General features: G+C 40.9%; 1 protein-coding gene across 7 annotated transcripts in view; it reads left to right on the forward strand.

The window, feature by feature from the left end:
* LRMDA (leucine rich melanocyte differentiation associated) overlaps nucleotides 1–19,682 on the forward strand; it is a 1,047,786-nt gene that overhangs the window by 219,350 nt on the left and 808,754 nt on the right. The window contains exon 1 of one of the 7 annotated variants that reach the window (XM_040485491.1): nucleotides 6,506–6,855. The exons of 5 other annotated variants lie outside the window; for them this stretch is intronic. In XM_040485491.1, coding sequence (XP_040341425.1) covers nucleotides 6,837–6,855 — 19 coding nt within the window. In that variant the 5' untranslated portion in view covers nucleotides 6,506–6,836. Of the gene's footprint in view, nucleotides 1–6,505; nucleotides 6,856–19,682 lie in introns of those variants that run through there. One more of the 7 variants, XM_040485492.1, reaches the window with a different exon arrangement.

Consider the following 19,682-nt stretch of genomic DNA (forward strand, 5'->3'; position numbering starts at 1 on the left):
TACTACATCATAGTGCTCTGCAGAACTATTTTGTCTGATAACCTGCTTCTTAAACTTGTCTGTGAGTAGTTCTGTGAAGCATTAAGCCTTTCCTCTTGGGTTTTGAGCTGCTTATACTTTGTTTTAATCTTTGGGCCTAGGACTTTGTTTCTTATAAAATGTGCAGTCAGCTGTCCTCTGTTGCAGAATATTCTGGTGAGTTCCTTTTAGGGAATCCATGAGAGATGTTATATTTGGGTCTTACAGGCATGCATTGTGGGGGCCTGTGTTTGTGCATGGGTGTGTAAATGTGCTCCTTCTATTTGTTCAGGAGGCATTCTGTGGAAGTGAGGTCCCCTTTGATCATTTCTTTCTGAACCCATTAATGCCTATCTTTAGTTGACACATATTTCATATGTTGATTTATAATTTCATAAACACTTAGAGAAAAAATTTGGGCAAACATTCTTCACATTTGGAGTAAAGCCCATACTTTTTTCCCCCCTCTTCTGCTAGAGTAGCAGTGACTCCAGGCCAGGGATATTGGACATGAAGACTGGCTCTGTGACTTTGAGCAAGTTGCTTAACTTCTCTGAGCTCAGATTTGCTCCCTTTTAAAATGAGACCTGTTCCAGCTTCAATGGATTCCACACTCTCCTAGCCAAGAATAGGACTGAAGCAGAGTATGTTTTAGGGGAAGTGGATGAACTGTTGGGCTTTTCTTCTTTCATTCCTATTCCAGGTGAAGATAAAAGACTTTGCTCTCTGCTGAGCTGACATGAATTCAGAATTCATTAGTTTTCAGACTTTCTTTTAAGCTTCAGACAGGATTGTGAAGGGAAAAGCCTGCCCCCGATTCCTTTGCCTTATTAGTTCTGTTCATATAATGTGCTGCAGAAACTGCTAATTGTCACTTGAGCTGATGGGTGAGGGTCTGCTTTCTTGAGGAAAAAGTTGAATTTTGCAGTTCCTGTCTCCCTCTTGCTTAGCTAGAGGTCTAGTCAGGTCTTAGAGAACAGGAATCTAAATTAAATCTAAATTAAAATAAATTAATTTTGCCCCTTTGCTGAAGAAAAAGTGGAGAGTGGGAGAATTGTAAGGTGACAGTGTAAATCTCCAGTTGTATACAAGATAATGTAATGATAAAACTATAATTGTGGAGGCATTCGTAGAGTGTCTGTGGGTTCTCCTTGTGCGTGCTAGCACTGGGAGAGGTACAAACCTGCACCTGCGCATATACTTTACTATGGAGCCATTTAGACATAATTTCAACGTAGTACAAACTCCTCCATTGTTAATACTCAAAAGACTTGTTTTATTTAGTTTTAGTTCATGACCCAAAGTATTGTATGCTCCCGTGTGACAAGTCACTTCTTGCAACTTGAGCCCAGTATCCTATGTTTGTGCATCAGCTTCACAGAACATCAAGCTTAAAACGTAAACACTATTAAAAAATTTTTCCATTAGCATTCCTTTCTGAATTTTTGGTATCTGCTGAATATACCTTTTTTTTCTACACCTCTCTGAGCCTTTTCTGTGTCTGTTAAACTGTCCGTAGTTTTCCAGGATTTGCTTAGTAAAGTCCCCAGGTTGGCCTTCGTAGAAACCTTTGCTTCCCAAGGCTGGAAGTCACACCAGCAGTCAGTGACCACCCTTTGTGATAAGGCATTTTCTGAATGTGTCCTCTTTCTTTGGCTGAGGGACAGTTAATGTGAAGCTGGGAAACACATCTTTGGTTGAAAGATTGCTCTCTTAGCAATGTAGTAATTGTAATTTGGGAGTAGATGGTTTCAGCAAGAGGTGGCACGAGTGTTCAATTCTGGCTCTATCACTCAGGAGCTGTATGACTGTAGGCAGGTGTTCACCTCTAGGGGCCACGGATGTACACTGGGAACACCATGTCCACGTCTTTACAGGGCTGTCCTGGAGGTTCCTGAGATAATGCTAGTCAGTTTACTCATTTCATGGGAGTTGAACTACCAACTTCATGGAATGGAATAGTTCTCATTCAGGAGTGTGTTAAAATTTGCTAAGTAGAATCTAACTCCTGGAACTTCCAGACAAATGGGAAGACAGAGGCTGCCCAATTTAGCTTTCAGCTCTATATTTGGGAAATTGTGAAACATCTCCATTTTCCTTAATGTCTGGACTCTTTCACTGTTTGGCTTTTGTCCTTCTCCCTCCCCTCCCTTTCCTTTCCTTCTCTTTATTCTTTCATTGAAAGATTTACTGGCATGAAGATGTGCTAATAACTACTTGTCTTGGAGTAAGTTGAGCGCAGAAGGTAAAGCCAAACGTTGTACAGTGCACAGATGTGAACACCAGTGCCTCCGAAGAGTAATGCAGCTTAAGAGAAAGTTTGACAAAGTGAGTAATCTGACCACGGCTTTGTAAGAGCTTTCAGAAGAATTAGGGGGAATTTCATATATTTGAAGCAATTAAAACAAGAATGGAAAAGCATGTATTTGAGAAGACCAGAGAAGGAAATGGAAAGAAATCCTTACAGCTCGGGGATTTGAAATCTCAATGACACTATTTTAAGTCATGTGAAACTTTTCCTGTTTTAAAAACTAAACAGTAAAATTAACTTTGCTCTAGTTTTTATGGACTTCTTTTGAATTATTGCATAAAAGTAACAGAAGTTTCTGGCAAGTGGACCAGATTTCCAAAACTCTTCCTCACAAAGGCATTGAGAACTATCAGAAAAGTTACATGTTTTTGTTATCATGAAAACATTAATAATATTGAAACTTGGCTAGAACCAATTTTAACTTTGAAACCTCAGCTTCAGTGGGTACATGTAACTGATAAATCTCTTTTGTGGTTGTCAAAACAAGCAAAGCTAACTTTGTACATTTCCTATTATAACTAAAATGACAGTGAAATCGGGTATATCAATATGGAGAGCAAACAGCCTATTCATTTTATCACCACACTTCTCTAAGAATTTTGACATTTCTGAAATATGTATCACTTCCAAACAAGGAAGCGCAAAGTTGATAAAGGTTGGGATGGTGCAGTTCTTGGAGGCTGACCACCCCAGTTAGCATTGCTGGTCTGCCTGGTGTAATTACCTTGCAAGGCCAGCCTATTGCTCATCTGACCACGTGGCCTATGCCATCTGCCCATGTCTCTGAGGGCTTCCAGCAATACTGGAGTTTGGGTGAAACTGGGTTTTCAGGCAGATTGGGCATGGAACATCCAAGATTAGGTCCTTATGTTGGAGTTAGTCACAGTGAACCAGAGTTCCTGACAGGGCTGGGCTCTGTGGAAAAACGCATCCTATCAGAGTGACCAATATATGCTTTCAGAGGAAAGGTCTATGTGTGCTGTGGGCAGGGAGTAGGCTGTGATTGGGTCCCCAACCTGAAAGGTATATGCCTTGAAGAATGTCTGTTTATAGGTGGGGGGTTTCGTATATGGATAAGTGACATTTGGTAGCAAACTGTTGACCTAGCTCTTTCCATGGGGCTTGAATGAGGAGGGCATTGGTCCAAATGTGGCGAGGAGCCTGGGCTCTTTCAGCTGCACCTTCCTTCATCCCACCCTGGCCCTTTCCGAACCCCCAAGTCATCAGCTCTCCTTCTGGGACCTTTCTTTCTGTGATCCCTCTTTTGGCATTTTAATGACCTTCTGCTGATCTCTTATTTTCCTCCTGTCTTCTCTGAATTCTTTGAGGATAATGAGTATCTTGTACTTGTAGTTTTTGTCGTTTTCTTCTGCTTGCTCACAGTAGCTCATACTTTCTCTCATTCCAAAGTATTTGTTGAACACTTACTTTATCCCAGGCAACTTGTAGTGGTCTCCAGTCTTTGGCTTGGAAATAAGCCTGACAGTTAGTGTTTTATGTGGGGTGATTAGCAGAGGAAAGTGTGGCGAAGAGCCCAGATTCTGCTGATGAGGCCCTGGCTCAGCAGTGCCCCTTCCTGGCTCTGCCTCAGTTTTCTCATTGAAACAGTGGGGATATAAGAGGACCTACTTCATATAGTTGCATTATATGAGTTAGCCCTCACTGCCTTTGTTACTGTTCTCCTACCTGAGGACTTTGGGGAGGACGAAGAGGTAGTCATAAACAGTACTTTTGGTAAGTGAATTTTTAACTATTTTGTGAGGCTGATTTAGTGAGAAAGTCTTTGGGAGCCAGAGGGAAGGTAACTTTTGTCCCCCTTTTATCTGCCCTCCAGGATTGGCATGCCCTGTAGCTGGTTCCTTGGTGCAGGAGACAATGATGATGCCTTTTATATGCAGGGACTCTTCTTAGCTGCTTGCCTTTGTGAGCAAATATCTCCTCTGTTAAGAGATTAGAGCCTTAATCCTAAATGATATTTCATGCTCCAGGACTTAAATTTATATATCACCATCCCGAATAATGTATTGGATTGCATTAAACAGATTGTAGATTAACATGCAACTATAAAACAAATTGTCAATGCGTTGTTGACAACTCTAAGTGCAAGTTCATATATTTAACTACATTTGGGGAATATTGAAGTGTTTAAAGCAGCTTAACTGGTTGATGTAAAATTAAGCATCATGTTCTATTTCAATTTGTGGGCCAGCCTGAGAGACAATAAAATGGAGGCTTAGGCTTGAGAGAAAGGGAGCATGGGAGAAAATTTTGGAGGCAGCCTTGGTACCAGGGAAATCCTGGCACGGTCCAGATATATTGGGTGGTGATGAAAGGATTCTACCCACAAAGGGCCACATTGGGTAGTAGTAGAAGGATGTCCATTTATTTGTTCAGCCTATGAGCAGTCATTTGAAACCTCAAGGAGTTTCTAATCTAGTTGAGGAGATAAAGCAACTGACATACTAAAAACAGTGGTGAAGAGTACAAGCCATAAAGTCCTTTAGCTTGAAGCCATGTGAGATAGGTCACAGGTTAGAATTCACAGGCAAGGACACGGGGCTAAGAATCGTCAGAAGGATCTTAAAGATGGTGACACACGACAAATGCTGGGAAGATGTTTAAAGAAGAAAATGGAAGCAGGGGTTGGGAGGAAGCATGGTGCGTGGTACTGGTGAGCTTGGACCATGGGAAGCTACTGTTGAACACTTGGGTGAGACTAGGTAATAGGCATGGCAGCCAGGCAAGCATTGACCCTGGAACCAGATGGCCCAGGGGTCAAATCCTGGCTCCCCCACTTTCTAGCTGTGTGATCTTGGCGGGTTGACTTAACCTCTTTGTTTTTCAGTTTTCCCACTTGTATAATGGGGATAATTACTGTACCTATTTCTTAGGATTATGGGGAAGATGAAATGTGTGCTTGGCTAGAGGAGGAGCATAGTGGAAGTAGTGTTTGACATGTATTCAAATTTGATTCTAGGGTAAGAGATGAAAATTAGGAAGGCAGACTGGAGAGGCTGTTGAAGCAAATTAAGTACAAGGTAATGAGTCTTAGACTGAAGATGGATCCTAATAAAGAAGAGAGTGTATATATTGTTTTTTTTTTCCTTAATGTTCTTTGCTTGGGCTGTGAACATTGGTGTCTATATTCTGCAGGGATTTTATAAGCCTTTTTCTAAAGAGTACATCCTGAGATGGGTCTGTGTGAGCTGAGAGTGTGGACCCTGCCAAATGTGGGCCTTTCCTTTCTTCCCCCTCTCTCTTCCTCCACAGTGTTGAGACTTTTTTGCACTTATTCCAAAATTTCTCCTAAATAGCTTTGGAACAAATATATTTATGGATGCAAATTATCTGGAGAGAGACCTCAGCTTGCACTTACAGATAATGTGGGGTGACCAGGCAAAACTCCAGTATAATCTGGAGCTGCATTAAAGGGAGTAGGACGTGCAAAGCCATTTTCACTCCATGCTTGCATGAATGAGATCCTTGTTGGAGCTCTGAAGTTGCTTACAAGAGTTCAAAGAGAATGTGGAAAAAATGGGAAGTGTGGCAGTTTGGTGGAAAAATGATTCAAGGAATAGGAAATAGATCTCTGAGGGAAAATCTTGTAAGACTGGTATGTTCAGGCTAGAGAAGGAAAAGATAGAGGTTAAATTAGTTACTACTCTCAAACAGCAAAGGGTTTTTTTTTTTAGATGTAGATACGTGTTTCTCAGAGTATTTCATGGAACCCAAGTCTTGGGGAGGGGTAGCTTTAGAAGATAAATCAGTTCGGGAAATGATGTGCTTTAGCTCGCTGTGAACAATTCACAAAGCATGTTAGCATCTTAAAGGGACTGAAGCTTTCTACAGAAAAGAACCCCATTCTACTCTGGGTAATATTAGAGTATTCCAAACATTTTCAGCTATTTTTCTAACACCTTTGGAAAGTGCTGTTTAAGAATTACTAAGGTGTTGAGTATAAAACAAAAAAGGGTTGAGGCATGAGACCAAGCATCATGGTGATAATATATTAGAATTTTCTATTGGGGGAAGCTTGAGTTTTTTTCCCTTTCCTTTCCTCTCCCCTCTCACCTTTGTTTTGGTGGTAAGGAAGAAGAGAATATAGTTGGGCACATTTTTGAGGCCCTTGGCTGGACTAGGTTCAGGGGCCACTGCCTGTGGTGGTTTCTGGTCCTGAGGACATAGAGGCTGAGTGATGTGGGCTCAGGTTTGGGGCCTGAACTGTTGTCTTTTGGTGGATGGACAAGGTTGACAGGACTGGTCCCTGTAGTAGGTGTTGAGGTGGGAGGCCCCAGGGATTGGCCAGGAAATGGTGAGCACAGACTTGGTCACTGGACTGAGGCTGACCTGGGGAGACTCATGGCAACTTGCTGGTACAAAGTACATTTCTGCATCTGTCAAGGGCCAGTTAACCTCACAATTGAGTGAGAGTGGTTCAGGGGCTAGCAACTCATTATGAGTTTTAGGAAGTTCAAGAAATGGCATTTGGGAGAAGGACTCCAGGTTGATGGCATTTTCTTCATCAGGTATGCCGAGTCTCTTTGTAGTTTTTGCTTAAGACCCACCTCTCCATTTCTCTTTGTTTTCTCTTTGTTTTCTCTTTGCCTTTGCTTCCCTCCCTGCCTCTATTTTTTCACACTCTCTGTCCTTGCCTTTCCTTTCCTTTCCTTCTCCCATTAAGTCTGCTTACTCTGTCATGGCTAAATTATTTTTCTTTTTGCTAAGTGAGATGCATACCTTACTCTTGTGATCCTGGGAGAATCTTTTTGTTTTCCTAAGTCCTAAATGACCCGTTTCTCATTCTTTTCCCATCCCTGCGGGAATGTGTACATCTGAGTCTCTCTCTCCTAGGTCTCTTTGTCTGTCTCTCTTTGCCTCTCCACACACACACACACACACACACACACACACACACACACACACACTATCTTGAAAGCACAGGATACACCTTTTGTGTTTCATTTATTGTAAAATATTGCACACATCTGTAATTATATTACTCTTAAAATAAAGCCTTCATCCACTCTTAACATCTTTTGATGTCCCTTCCCTGCTGACTCTATTTTCTCTTGTTCCCACTTTACGTTAATGTGAAGAGACAGTTGAGTAAATGCACAATGAACTTCAAAACCTAGTAATTGTTTTTCAGAAAGAATGAAACTTGCGAATTAGATATGGATTGTAAAAGAACACCAGGGCTGATTAGTGTTCGTGAGGGGCGCCTGCCGGACGGCTCTGACACCTGCCTGCCAGCACTCTCCAGAAATGCCACCATTGATGCCTCTGTTCTGCCCATCACAGGGTTGGGGGGGTGGGAGGGAGAAGTGGTGGGTGGGAGTTAAAAGACTGTGCAGTGAACCACCTTGTCAGGCTTGGCAGTGCATGGGACGCTTGACATAAAAGGCAGAGAGAAACAAAGATGAGTCGCATCCATTTTACAAGCAAACTCTAGTTATCTGTAAAAATAAAATAAAATAATAAGGTATCTTTTTTGAAAAGAGAGAATGAGTGAGTCTTGAAAGGGGTTCACCACGGTTTTGTGTGTGTGTGTGTGTGTGTTTTTTAAGGTTGTGGAGATAATGAGTTTTTTGAGACTTGGGGGAGGAAAAGAATTCACAAGCCAAGTTTCAAGCTGCTGAAAAATTGCTTTTAGGAAAGAAGAAAAAAAAAACCCTTTTCCATGCTAACCATCTGCTTGCGTCTTGTTTACTGCCCAGAGTGCCAGTTTGTGCTTATTAATCATGCTTACACAAGTATCTTAATTACTCCCTATGTAGCTGCTCTGTCTTGAACTCAGAAGTTGACCTTTCTCTTTTTATTCCTTTAAATCATTAATCATACACAATCAACGCCAGCGGGGCAGAGCCATGGAGAAGGCTACCCAGATTCTCACACCTCACGCCAGTCCCAAGCAGACAGGGAACGCCAGAGTGACTGCTTCGCCAGCAGCGGGGCGTATCTTAATTAATGACTCTGCTGTGTTGAGACACACGGGCTGGGGGAGGCCGCTCCTGCCACCACCCCTCGGCACTCCTCCCTGCTTCCTCACTTGCTGCCTGGTTTGAGGAATGACTGCTTTACTCTGCTGAAAACCATAAAGGCCACTGGGGTTTTATGGTCCTGCACACCTAGGCTTTGGAAGAATCGAGGCACAGGCAAAGCGGACTTCTGAGAGAAGATTCTATTTACCATGAGTGGGAATTTTTACTAGACCATTTATTTACTTCTCCCATTTTGCTATGCATGTGAAATCTGTTGAGGATCCTGTTAAAATGTAAATTGATGATTCAGGATGTCTGCCTGGGACCTGAGCATGTGCCTTCCTAACAAGCTCCCACATGACACTGATGCTGCTGGTCCATGGACCACACTTTGAGTAGCAAGGAGCTAGACAAGTGAGGACACCCAAGGTCCTCCCTTCAAGCCTGAGGATAGTATGAGGGAGGGTAACTCCTAGGAATGTGATACATATGTTTTTTTCCCCTTTCGGCTAGATGAGTAAATTTTGGTGCATGGAAACAAAAAGAATTTCCACAAAAGTGACACAGATATGCACAAATGTACCTTCTCCGGGCAAAAGATACACAATACAAAGATTGCCTTTCATAAGGAGGGAAGAGTGGAATTGGGACTTCTTTTGACTTTTTCATTGAATTTTGTAAAAAAAAAAAACCAAAAAAACAAAAAAACAACAACAAAACACTTAAAACAGCTGAAAAAATTCTCCAGATAAAAAAATAAAACGATTTCCAAAGTGAAATAATAATGATAAAATTAAAAGAGGATTGTGGCTTGGGTTTCATAAGACTGTTTCTCTGTTCCAGTACACCAGACAAATTACAGGATGTGGAAGTAATTTTGTCTCCCCCTCCCCCAACTGTGATGTTTCTGCCTCGTGAGTAGGATGGGATGCCTAGAGATAAGAAACAGGGGAAAATAAAAACTGAGGGTCTCTTCTTTTTGCCAGGTTGAACCTTCTACTCTTAAAGGGGAAGAACTTCACCTCTCTGGCAAGATAGCTTGAATTTCTCCTCACTGTCATTAATTGTACACTTAAAAGCAGGAACTACGAGGTGAAAAGTTGTATGACAATGATGTGCATGTCACAATTTTGGCTGATGCTCCCAGCAGTGATGACACAGGGATGAAACACATTCTAAATAGGGCCTGGGATTTGCATACTACCTCGTCTCAGGGAAGCAGGGTAGTTCCTGTACTGATGCTGAGGGTTTTGCCATCGTAATCCTTTGGAAAGAAACACAGGGAAACACATTTTAAGAAACTTTTGTTGCTTTCCATTTCATCTCATAGTGGGGTGAGGGTCAGGGTGGGAAGGGATTTGATTAAAAACAAAGTCTTAAGTAAAAGCAACAAATCCGTGTTAGTGAAAAATCACCTAATTAATTCAGATAAAAACTTTGTCATTCCACATGCAATAAGAGTACATGGTTAAGTGACTTTATTATTTACATTAAAAATTACTTGTTCGTGAAGTAAAAAAAAAATCAATTACCCTGAATGAGGTGAATTAAGAAAATATTTCACCAGTGTAGCTTGTCTTTTCAACTGGCTGCCTTTTCAGAGTTTCTTGGTGATTTATGAAGTGAAAACTCTGTCTTGTCTCTGGTGAGGACGTTCTGTAGCCTTCCTACATAGTTTTGGTATTTGGGTATGTTCATGTTTTTTGGCAGCCTGGAGAAGATCCTGGATGAAATGACAGAAATACATAACTCACTTTCGTTTGGTAAAGTAATAATTAATTAGAACTTCTGGACATGAAGCATTTTGAGAACTGGATCTGGGCGCCTTGCATAACCATGGTCTGCTGTTAAACCCTTTATAGAAGACTCTCCTTGTTCTTGGAACTTTGTGCGGACTTGAGAGCAAGCTGATTTAAGTGTTGAGAGCCTGGTTTGGCAAGAGTTGTGTTTATGCTTTTCTCTCTGAAGGCTGTGGATCTGACCTCTCCAAGGAAGCAAAGCTATTTTTAGGGAAAAGCTAGAGTGGCACTTTCTGGGGGAAATTTGTGGCACTTTTCATAGAGAACTCTTTGGACAGGGTGGGGTTTGCTGAATTTTCATTAGGACCCTACTGTCTTTGGGCCAGGGCTCCACTGCTTCCATTAGCGGATGCCAGATTTGTTGTAATGGGAGAGGATACTATAGGAAGCTTATCAAAGCTCTCTGTTTAGAAAAGAGGGATTTTGTTGGTCTGGGGTAGGAGCCTAGGAAATGTGAAGTTTTAAAAGTACCCCAGGTAATTTTAATGTGCATCCAGGGTTTAGAACTGCAATAAAAAATAGACATAAGGTCTTACTCAGCTTGGCCTTTTTCATTCCCTAGCTGCTCTGTTTCTGGAACCATATTACTTCAGACATGTTCAAGCCCTGAAGACCAAGTGATGACCTAAGTAGGGCATCTGCCTTGAGATACCTATACTCTACAGAGAAGGGTGTTCTGTGGTTCCAAATTAACTGTTTTGGACTTAACTTTGCCCACCGTGTCCTGTGTCTGGCTTTCCTGCCTTTGTTCCTGTCTACTGGCTTGGTTTGCCCTTTTAGTGCTTTCCTGAGCTTTGTTAGATGTATTTCTTTTGTAGATCTAACTCTGGGCTCACATCTGACCCCAGTCCGAACAACATGGTGTGATAGATACCATAAGAAGGATGGATTTTATGGTGAAAGCTCCATGTAGAACAAAGTTCAACACTTGTCTTAAGTATAGGGGTCTTCAGAGTATATACTCAGGTACACGTGTGTATATCTAAGAAGAGAGTATATAGTCTTACCCACTGGTATATTCTCATGAATTCTCTTTATCAGGTACCTTCCTATGCGTCTGATAATCCATGAAGTATACTTTGACCAATGCTATTCTAAACTCTGGGACTTAGTCCAGCCTCCACTCTGGAGAATGTAGCTGTTTCTATGCTTAGTCTAGACCACTGACTCACGTTCTGTCCATGAGCTCACTGGTTCCTTTGTGTCCCCTCTTTTTCTACCAGCCCTCCCACTGGAGTTCAAAACTGTGTATCACCTTGCCACCTTCTTCTGACAATAACAAACCCCAAGTGGCCTAAACCTTTCCATTCCCTTCCTTGTAAAATCAGGTGGTGGTATCATCTATTCATTTAAAATTGCCAAATCCCTATATTAGGTGCTAGAGAAGAGTTGAATTCCATTCTGCAAGAATTTATGAGTACCAACTCTATGCCAGACACTGGGTTTGGTATTAGGGGTACAAACTTGGTTGGTATTCTGACTTGCCTGAAGGAACTCATGTTCTGACAGAGAGCCTAGTGGTTTCGAACCTATGTCATACTGGGAAGGAAAGGATACAGGGTGCTTACAGGAGCTCCATTAAGGACACTAACCCAACTTGAGGGTTACCAGTTTTGTATCTATTTGTAAATTCATTTTGGCATTCTTCACTGTTGGTATGTGTGGTACTTGGAATTCTCCTTTCAACTGGTACATCTTACTGGTTGATTCATTAATGAATTTAGTTAAATAATTTACATGTGTTCATTTTATATTTATATAAGAGTCCTGATCTCACGTTATTATTTTTTTTATGGTATAAACATTCCCATCTTTCACTGTAGAAACATGAATACCAGCTAGAAATATTAGCTCATGTACAGTATATGAATTATATTACATTTCTAAAATCTGAAAAACTGAGTTTATACATATACACGGATCTATACAGGTATATATTTGTGCGTGAATATATGTGTGTATGTGTATATAATATATAAACTATGTGTATTAATCCAGGAAGATTTCAAACAGGTGATTATAGACCTGTGATCCACTGTTCCTTTCATTGTTTTTTTATTTTCTCGGGTCAATTCAGTCACAATTTACTAAGTTGTTGGAGACAGCTAAAACTTAATTCCAATGAAAAAAAATCTTTCAATTGTGAATTTTCAGGGCAAAAAAGTTATCACCTATAAGAAAATCAGTGAGAGTTCCGTGTATGGGTCGCTTATTCTTTTGATACTGTTCATCCAACATGCCGATCACATTAAGAATAAAACAGGTGCAAAAATGGGCATGAGGATTGCATAGCAGTACTCTGATATGGTGATTTTTAAGGCAAGTGATCCAGATTTATGTATGTATGTATGTACAGCAGTGGAAGTATTATTTTTTGGGTGCCTTATGCAGAGATTAAGTCTCCATTTAGGGGCATTTCTGATTATTATTGAAGGACTATTCTGACCATTCTGGTGATCTGAAGCAGCTGAGGCATTCCTGTTTAACCTTCTTGCTTTTCGTTTGCCCCACACTTGGGAATAGGGCTATATAGTTAAATACTAATGTGTCAGAGCCCAAAGCATTCTTAGCATGTCTGAATCCAAGCTCCTCTCTTTTCCTCTACTTGCGCCCATGTGAGTGAGCAGGGGAGGGGCAGAGAGAGAAGGAGAGCCAGAATCCCAAGCAGGCTCTGGGCTGTCAGCACAGAGCTCGATGACACGGGGTTTGAACTCAAAAACTGCAAGATCATGGCCTGAGCCAAGATCTTGACCTGATTAGAGGTCAAGAGTCAGAGGCTTAGCCGACTGAGCTACACAGGTGCTCCTCCTTTATTTTTAAATGAAATATTGTCATTTACTCATTTCCTTTTTAAGCTTATTAAGACCTAAATGTGGAATTACAATCTTCTCATGTGTTTAGATTCCCAAGATTTGTCCATGGATCCTGGCTTGAGAAATAAATACTGGTTTGGTCGGTCAGTTATTCCCGTTAACTGCATTTAACTTCCTCTTTTCTGGAAGTTGAGTGAAATGAAGAGGAAGAGGGTGGCATAAGTAGATGTGGAAATCTGTAAAGCAGATTCTCCAAGTAGCATAGAACTGAAAGAATGTTTTTACTTTACTTTGTGCTTTAATGTAAGGCAACTTCCATTAGAAATAAACATTGGGAGTGCCTGGTTGGATCAGTCAGTTAAGCATCTGACTTCGGCTCAGGGCATGATCTCACAGTTCGTGGGTTTGAGCCCCGCGTCTGGCTCTGTGCTGACAGCTCGGAGCCTGGAGCCTGCTTCAGATTCTCTATCTCCCTTTCTCTCTTCTCCTCCCCAATCCCTCAAAAATAAAAAACATTAAATAAAAAAAGAAGTAAATATATTGGATTAGTGCAATATTTATTATGTTCCTATTTTCCCCATTCCTGTTCTATATTTGATAATTTATTTGTCCTTATCTAATTTTATAACACCAGTAAGAATGAGCTTTTAAGAATATATGTGACACCGAATGTATCCTTTGAGTGAGGTTTGGTTTTAACATGAGCGAAGATCTCCTGCTGGACTGTCTTTTTTTTTTTTTGGTGGGGGGGGGGAGGGTGTTCATTTCTGTTGAGGGAACTTTGGAGCCTGTATTGCTTAGAATCAGAGAGTTGGAGAGATCCGTAGAGATCTGGTACAAACTCCTTAAGTACAAATGAAGAAACTTTTATTTTTACTAGCATGTCCTTTCTGTTTAGTCTTTAAGCTAGGATTTTTCCAGACTTTGGCCCTTAATGCTAATCTGGGACAGGGTTGTTATGAATAGATGGTTGACAAGAAAGCCCATCTTTGGTCCATTAAAAACTATACCCCTGGGGCACCTGGGTAGCTGTTGGCTGAACAACCAACTTTGGCTCAGGTCATGATCTTGCAGTTGGTGAGTTCGAGCCCCACGTTGGGCATGCTGCTGTCAGCTTGTCAGCGCAGAGCTTGCTTTGGATCCTCTGTCCCCATCTCCCTGCCCCTCCCCCACTTGCGCTCTCCCAAAAAGAAACTGTTTAAAAAAATATTACAAAGAAATTATACTATCAACACTACCATCTGTCCCCTCCATTCCCATTTTCATTTTAAAATCAAATTCAAAGTCAAATGCAAAACTTCCAGAGCCTCTCCTGAGGCTGCAGAAGCAAATGAAGGACCGCAAAGCTGAAACTTGAGTACTGAGACTAATTATGATCTGAACCATTCTTGTCTGAATTATTATGCAGTAACCCCTGCAATACCTTATATCAGGCTGTATTCTTATTTTTTTGTAAAAGACTCTTTTCCTCAAATAGACTAGAAGCTTATCTAGGGCTGGATCTAGGTCTCAAGTTTTATATACCTTGCATAATATCTTGGCAAGCACATGCCATCTTGATCACATGCTTGTAATCCAGTTGAGGTGGTTACCTGGCCTGCTATATTGAGGGTCTTCAGTTCTGCTGCATTGAGAGTGTGCCCTAATTGATCATCAGAGTCCGCCGTGATCACAGACATGAGAGGTGATGGTAGACCACCCCCAGATCTGCCAGTCCTGTGCAGGTCACCAGTATACATTTATTAATTGGGTCAGTGATTTATATTGCTATTCTCAGATTAGTTCCTAAATGTAAATACCATGAATTCAGGGCTTTTTTTGTCTCTGTTCTCCCTCTGCCGTCTAGTGGATAGTGGATATATCCCAAAGTCCTGGAACAGTGCCTTATATAAAGTAGGGGCTCAATAAATTTTTTTCCAATGAATGAATTACTGAAAGGAATAGGAACTTTTATACTAAACTTCGTTTGAGTATGAACTTTTAACTGGTGATCTAGCAATACCTAGTAAACAAGAGAGATTACCTCAACTTTTTAAAAGTATCCTAGCATAAAGATTGGGATAATAGGAATGTGGGAAGTCCAGAGAATAAATCAATTGGGAATTGCTGCTTTGCTAATCGTTTCAACAAAAAGGTATAATGCATCAAGTGTATGCCAAGCATTCTGCTCCCTGCCCCCCCTGGATTTAGAGTCTGGTAGATTCCTTCTTGCCCATGATGTGGTTAGGATTCTGTTGTGAGTCAAGTTTGTGAATATCTCTTAAATCACATAAGTGCTTAAGCAGTGTATTAACTCTGAAGGGCTTCCATTTTGCTGAATGATGTCGACAAGTAGTGTGCTGTACCAGCATTTTCTGCTCTACCCTGTTTAGCTCCTTACATAGTGTTTGGGATACCCACAAAGATATCTTTTGTTTGGCAGATCCTTTCATGTATGAACTGGTAACACCCCCATTTCTGAGGGCATGGATTTATTCTTTGTCACATTGTTGATGTTGGAGTCTTTAGTTGGGAATGATGAGGGATGGAACAATGCTTTCTCAGAAGATAGATCTTTCTTCCAATGAGGTTCTTTGAGGGGGGGGGAGGTAAGAGAATGGGAATGGTTAGAGTCCCCAAGATGAAACCTGTCCTCCTCCTTCGACCTGAGCCCTGCTAGGCTGAAGTTCTGGGAAGGCTGGATAAACCACATGCTGCCTCCCCATGTTTGCATTTAGACACCAGGGGTTGCATTTCTAAGTCACATAACGTTATGCCTATTATGTAAAGCCAAATTATTTTGTGAATTATCACAAACATTGATCTGCCCTTGACAGTACTTTAGAGTTTTGCAGTAAATCTGCAGGCTGATAGCATTAGCAGGGTGTCAGTTTTTGTCACTTGTAAGCTTCCTTCCGTCAACTGCAGTTTGAAAAGAGTCCGCCATAACAAAAGCATTGCTATCTCTTAAACTTGGTTTTAACCTTCAAAGACTAATAATTTATTATTCAGTGTTATGCCTCAGTACTTTTGGTGACAATCTATCATTTTTAATGTTGGTAACTTGATTTTTGTAATACAAAGACATATAAATAGGAGAAAAAGAAAATGATAGCTAAGTACTTTTATGGGTAGCAATCTGAATAGTGTTCTTGATGCAATTCATCCAACATTTATCTGCATAAATTATGGTAGTTAAAGAAGAGGAGCAGATGAGAAGTACACTTAAGGCCCTTTTTTATAGCAACATAAAAGAGAGCAAAAATTACATTCATTACTTTTTAAAATATAGCAACTCTTTATTATAGTTTTCATTCATTGAAAGCAAATGTCTTGTTAGCTAATGAAACATTGTGTGATGTTATAGATCTGGTGTGATAGTTGGGAGCAATATTTGCCTCTTCATAAAGCCTCACAGTAATGTCCCCACTTGGTCACTGGCCACTTGTTCTCAGAATATCAAGGGTATAAATGACCTTTATACAGGAAAAAGAAATCTCCTTTATTAGCAAAAATGAATAACTTGGAATGCGTGTTTACTTTGTAAGCTCTAAAGTGACTTTGAAATGTGCCGGCTCTCTCTTTGTAGAAGCCAAAGGGTCCAGGGTAGCACAGAGGGAAGAAAGCTTTAAGATCTTACGTTGTCACCCTCCCTTCCCTTTACCACAGCAAATCTTTCTATGACTATTATTTTTTATTCTCTAAAAACAAATGGCGAAGATGGATGTTAGTGGACCCTATTGTGGTCGTCCTAACACAGTGTGTGTAAATCCAACCATCCTGTGTTACACCTTGAACTTCCACAGAGATGTATGTCCATTATTTCTCAATAAAACTGGAAAAAAGGCAAATGGGAAGACATTACTAGCTTTTTCGTTTTCATATGCTGCATAAATTTCTCTTGTAGGTTCTGCACAGAAATTGTGATGCTTGAAAAATGTGAGGTATGGCCATGCTGGAGTGTTTCTGGTGGGGAGGAGGGTTGCTCACAGCTGCCTTCTTCCTCTCCTTCTCCATTCCTTCTTCTCATCCTGGCTCCAAGAGGCCTCTGGGGGAGCAGGCAGACCATCTCTTAGGTGCTGGTTTCTCCAGCTTGGTACACTTGGGTCATTAAGTTCTTTCTCCTCCCATGCTTGTCTTAGCTTAAGGCTTCTTTTGTTTGCGAAGATCTGAAATCAGGCCAAACAAGAGGGGAGAGGGCAGAGATAAGAATGCCTAAGGGAGTGAGTACCTTACCTTCTCCAAGGTCGGCTTCCTGACAAGCTAGGATCCTGTGGACTTCAGACTCTTTTGCGGGGGTGGGGGGGGGGTGGGGGGGGGGGGGTGGGGGTGGGGAATTCTGTGGATTCTTGTCTCTGCTTCTCTTTGTCCCTTTGCTTTTTCTTCTCTTCCCTGCAGATCAGCATGTTCCCTTTCCACTTTTATGTGACCTCTTTTTTTCCCTAGAGACTGTCCGGACTTGGAACTTTATGTGAGGTCCTGCTTGGGCATGCTGTCTATTTCTGGTCCTCTTAACCTGGTGGTGATGGTGGCTTAGGAGGCTAAGAGCTGTATAGGGTTTCTAGGTCAGAGCTGGCCCACATCCATTCTCAGAGAAGGAAGTGAAGAGATTATTGGCCTTTTAATATTAAAACAATTTTTTAAATTAAAATTTATTTTTCAAACTGTTTATTTTTGAGAGAGGGAGATGAAGTGCAAGTGGGGGAGGTGCAGAGAGAGGGAGACAGGATTGTAAGTGGGCTCTGCACTGACAGTGGAGAGCCTGATGAGGGGCTCAAACTCGTGAACTGTGAGATCATGACCTGAGCTGAAATCAAGAGTAGGACACTTAACCAAATGAGCCATGCAGGTGCTCCTTAAATTTAAATTGATTATCACAGTCTTCAAACATAAAAACAGGGTGGAGAGAATTGTATAACGAAACTCTGTGTTCCCATCATGTAGCCTCAATACCTGTGGACATTTTGGTTTTTTATCCATAAGGACTTGGCCGCTGCCTGATGCATAGAAGGGTAGTGTTCAAGCACGCCAGGATCCTTAGTCAGAACTCCAGTTGTTGTCCGCAAGGATTCTCATTACAGCTCCTCTTACTGAGTTTTCTTTGATATTGTAGTGTGTGCCTTTTTTTTTTTTTTTTAACAAAACAGACCAGTGTTGTATGCACTTTCCCTTGAATATTCTGTCTCATTGTGTTTCAAGAGGACATGGTTTTACATGTACTGCTTGTGTACAAAAGAGATTATAAAGGTTTCAGACGTAAATCATTTTTTAAAAAGGACTTTCTCTGCTCCATAGCTGCCCTTTGATTCCTTCTCATTAATTTTTTGTTATTCACAAGAAAGAACTTTCTAACCTACTGGCTTCCTTTATGGGTTAGGTAGACCCCTTATTTCATTTGTGATGGCTCCATTTCCCTCAGGCTACTCAGGGACAAAAACCCAGAAGAAACTTGAAAGTAACACACATCTAAGAAATGGATTTCAAATTAATGGGTTCAAACTTTATTAGCATAATCTTAAAGCAGGTTATTTTATTTTCCTGTACGGTCACCAAGGAAGAATGTTTTTTAGTCTGAGCTGAGTGACCTTTCGAGACCTCCATAGTTTACCTAGACAAGTCTGGAAAGAGAGGCATCTTGGCAAACTGAGGATGGTGCCTTTGAGATTTTTAGGTAAGTGACAAAAATGATTCAGATTATTTCTATTTGGGCTTGTCTGAAAGGCCTCTTTGAAGGCACTAGTATTCTCCCCCAAGGTACAGTTCCTTTCTATAGAAACCATTAGCTCTAACCACTGGGGCCTTCTGTTCTCTTCTTTTCTATGATGCTTACTTGTATTTTTTTTTATTTCTACCATTCGCTTTTGATATTTCCTACTTCCACTCATAGAGTTGTTTGATAATACAAACTGTTTGCCTTTTTACCTGTAAAGACTATAATTGCTTTTAAGAGATTACATGATGCCATCATAAGAATGATGCAGAAAGTATAGTTCATTTCATATTCTGCTTTTTTGTACCTTGTGTTTGGTACAGGACCTTCTGACAGAAGCCACATGCTTCCCCAGTGTATTGATTGAAAAAAAAAGTGTGTGTGTGTGTTGGATGACCAGTTACATTTAAGAGGGTGTGTTTTATGGAAACTTTTGAGTAGATTGTAGGATTGAGGGTAAAACCAGTTAGAAGCATGCTGAAATCTGAAAACTGCTTAGGCCTTGCCAGATAGTAGCACATAGACTGTTAGAAGTAGAAAAGACCTTGTAGGTCACTTGGTTTAAAACCTTAAGTTTTCAGCTGAGAAAATAGACATAAAATTTGGTATTGTATGTCTTGACTCTGTAATTCAATAAATACAAATTGTTGAACGATGAAAGCCCTTGCTCAGTGCCTATGCAGGATGGAGTCTGTTCTGAAACTCTTGTTAGACCTACACCCTTCCCTCTGGTGGCCCCTAGTCTTGGGGCAAAACATGGATGTAAAGCCATGTATTCTCTAAGGACCCTTTGACCCTGAATTCCGTGTTCCAGAATGATAAATGGCAGAGCAGAAATGTGAAGCCAGCTCACAAAAGGGTAACAAATTTGGTGTAGAATATTTTTTTCTCTGCACTCTGACCTTTTGTGTCTGGGGAGGCTACTTGGGGCTGGGACCTTAATTGGACAGATAGTCAATATTCTTTCTTTATTTTCTCTCATCACCCTCTATACAACCCTTCTTTACAACTTTCCATCTTTTATCTTTCAAACCATTCTGTGACTTCCTATTCGTATCATTTGCCCATTTT

Source organism: Herpailurus yagouaroundi, unplaced genomic scaffold (genome assembly GCF_014898765.1).
Source record: "Herpailurus yagouaroundi ecotype Mexico unplaced genomic scaffold, PumYag 163, whole genome shotgun sequence".
Lineage (NCBI taxonomy): Eukaryota > Metazoa > Chordata > Mammalia > Carnivora > Felidae > Herpailurus > Herpailurus yagouaroundi.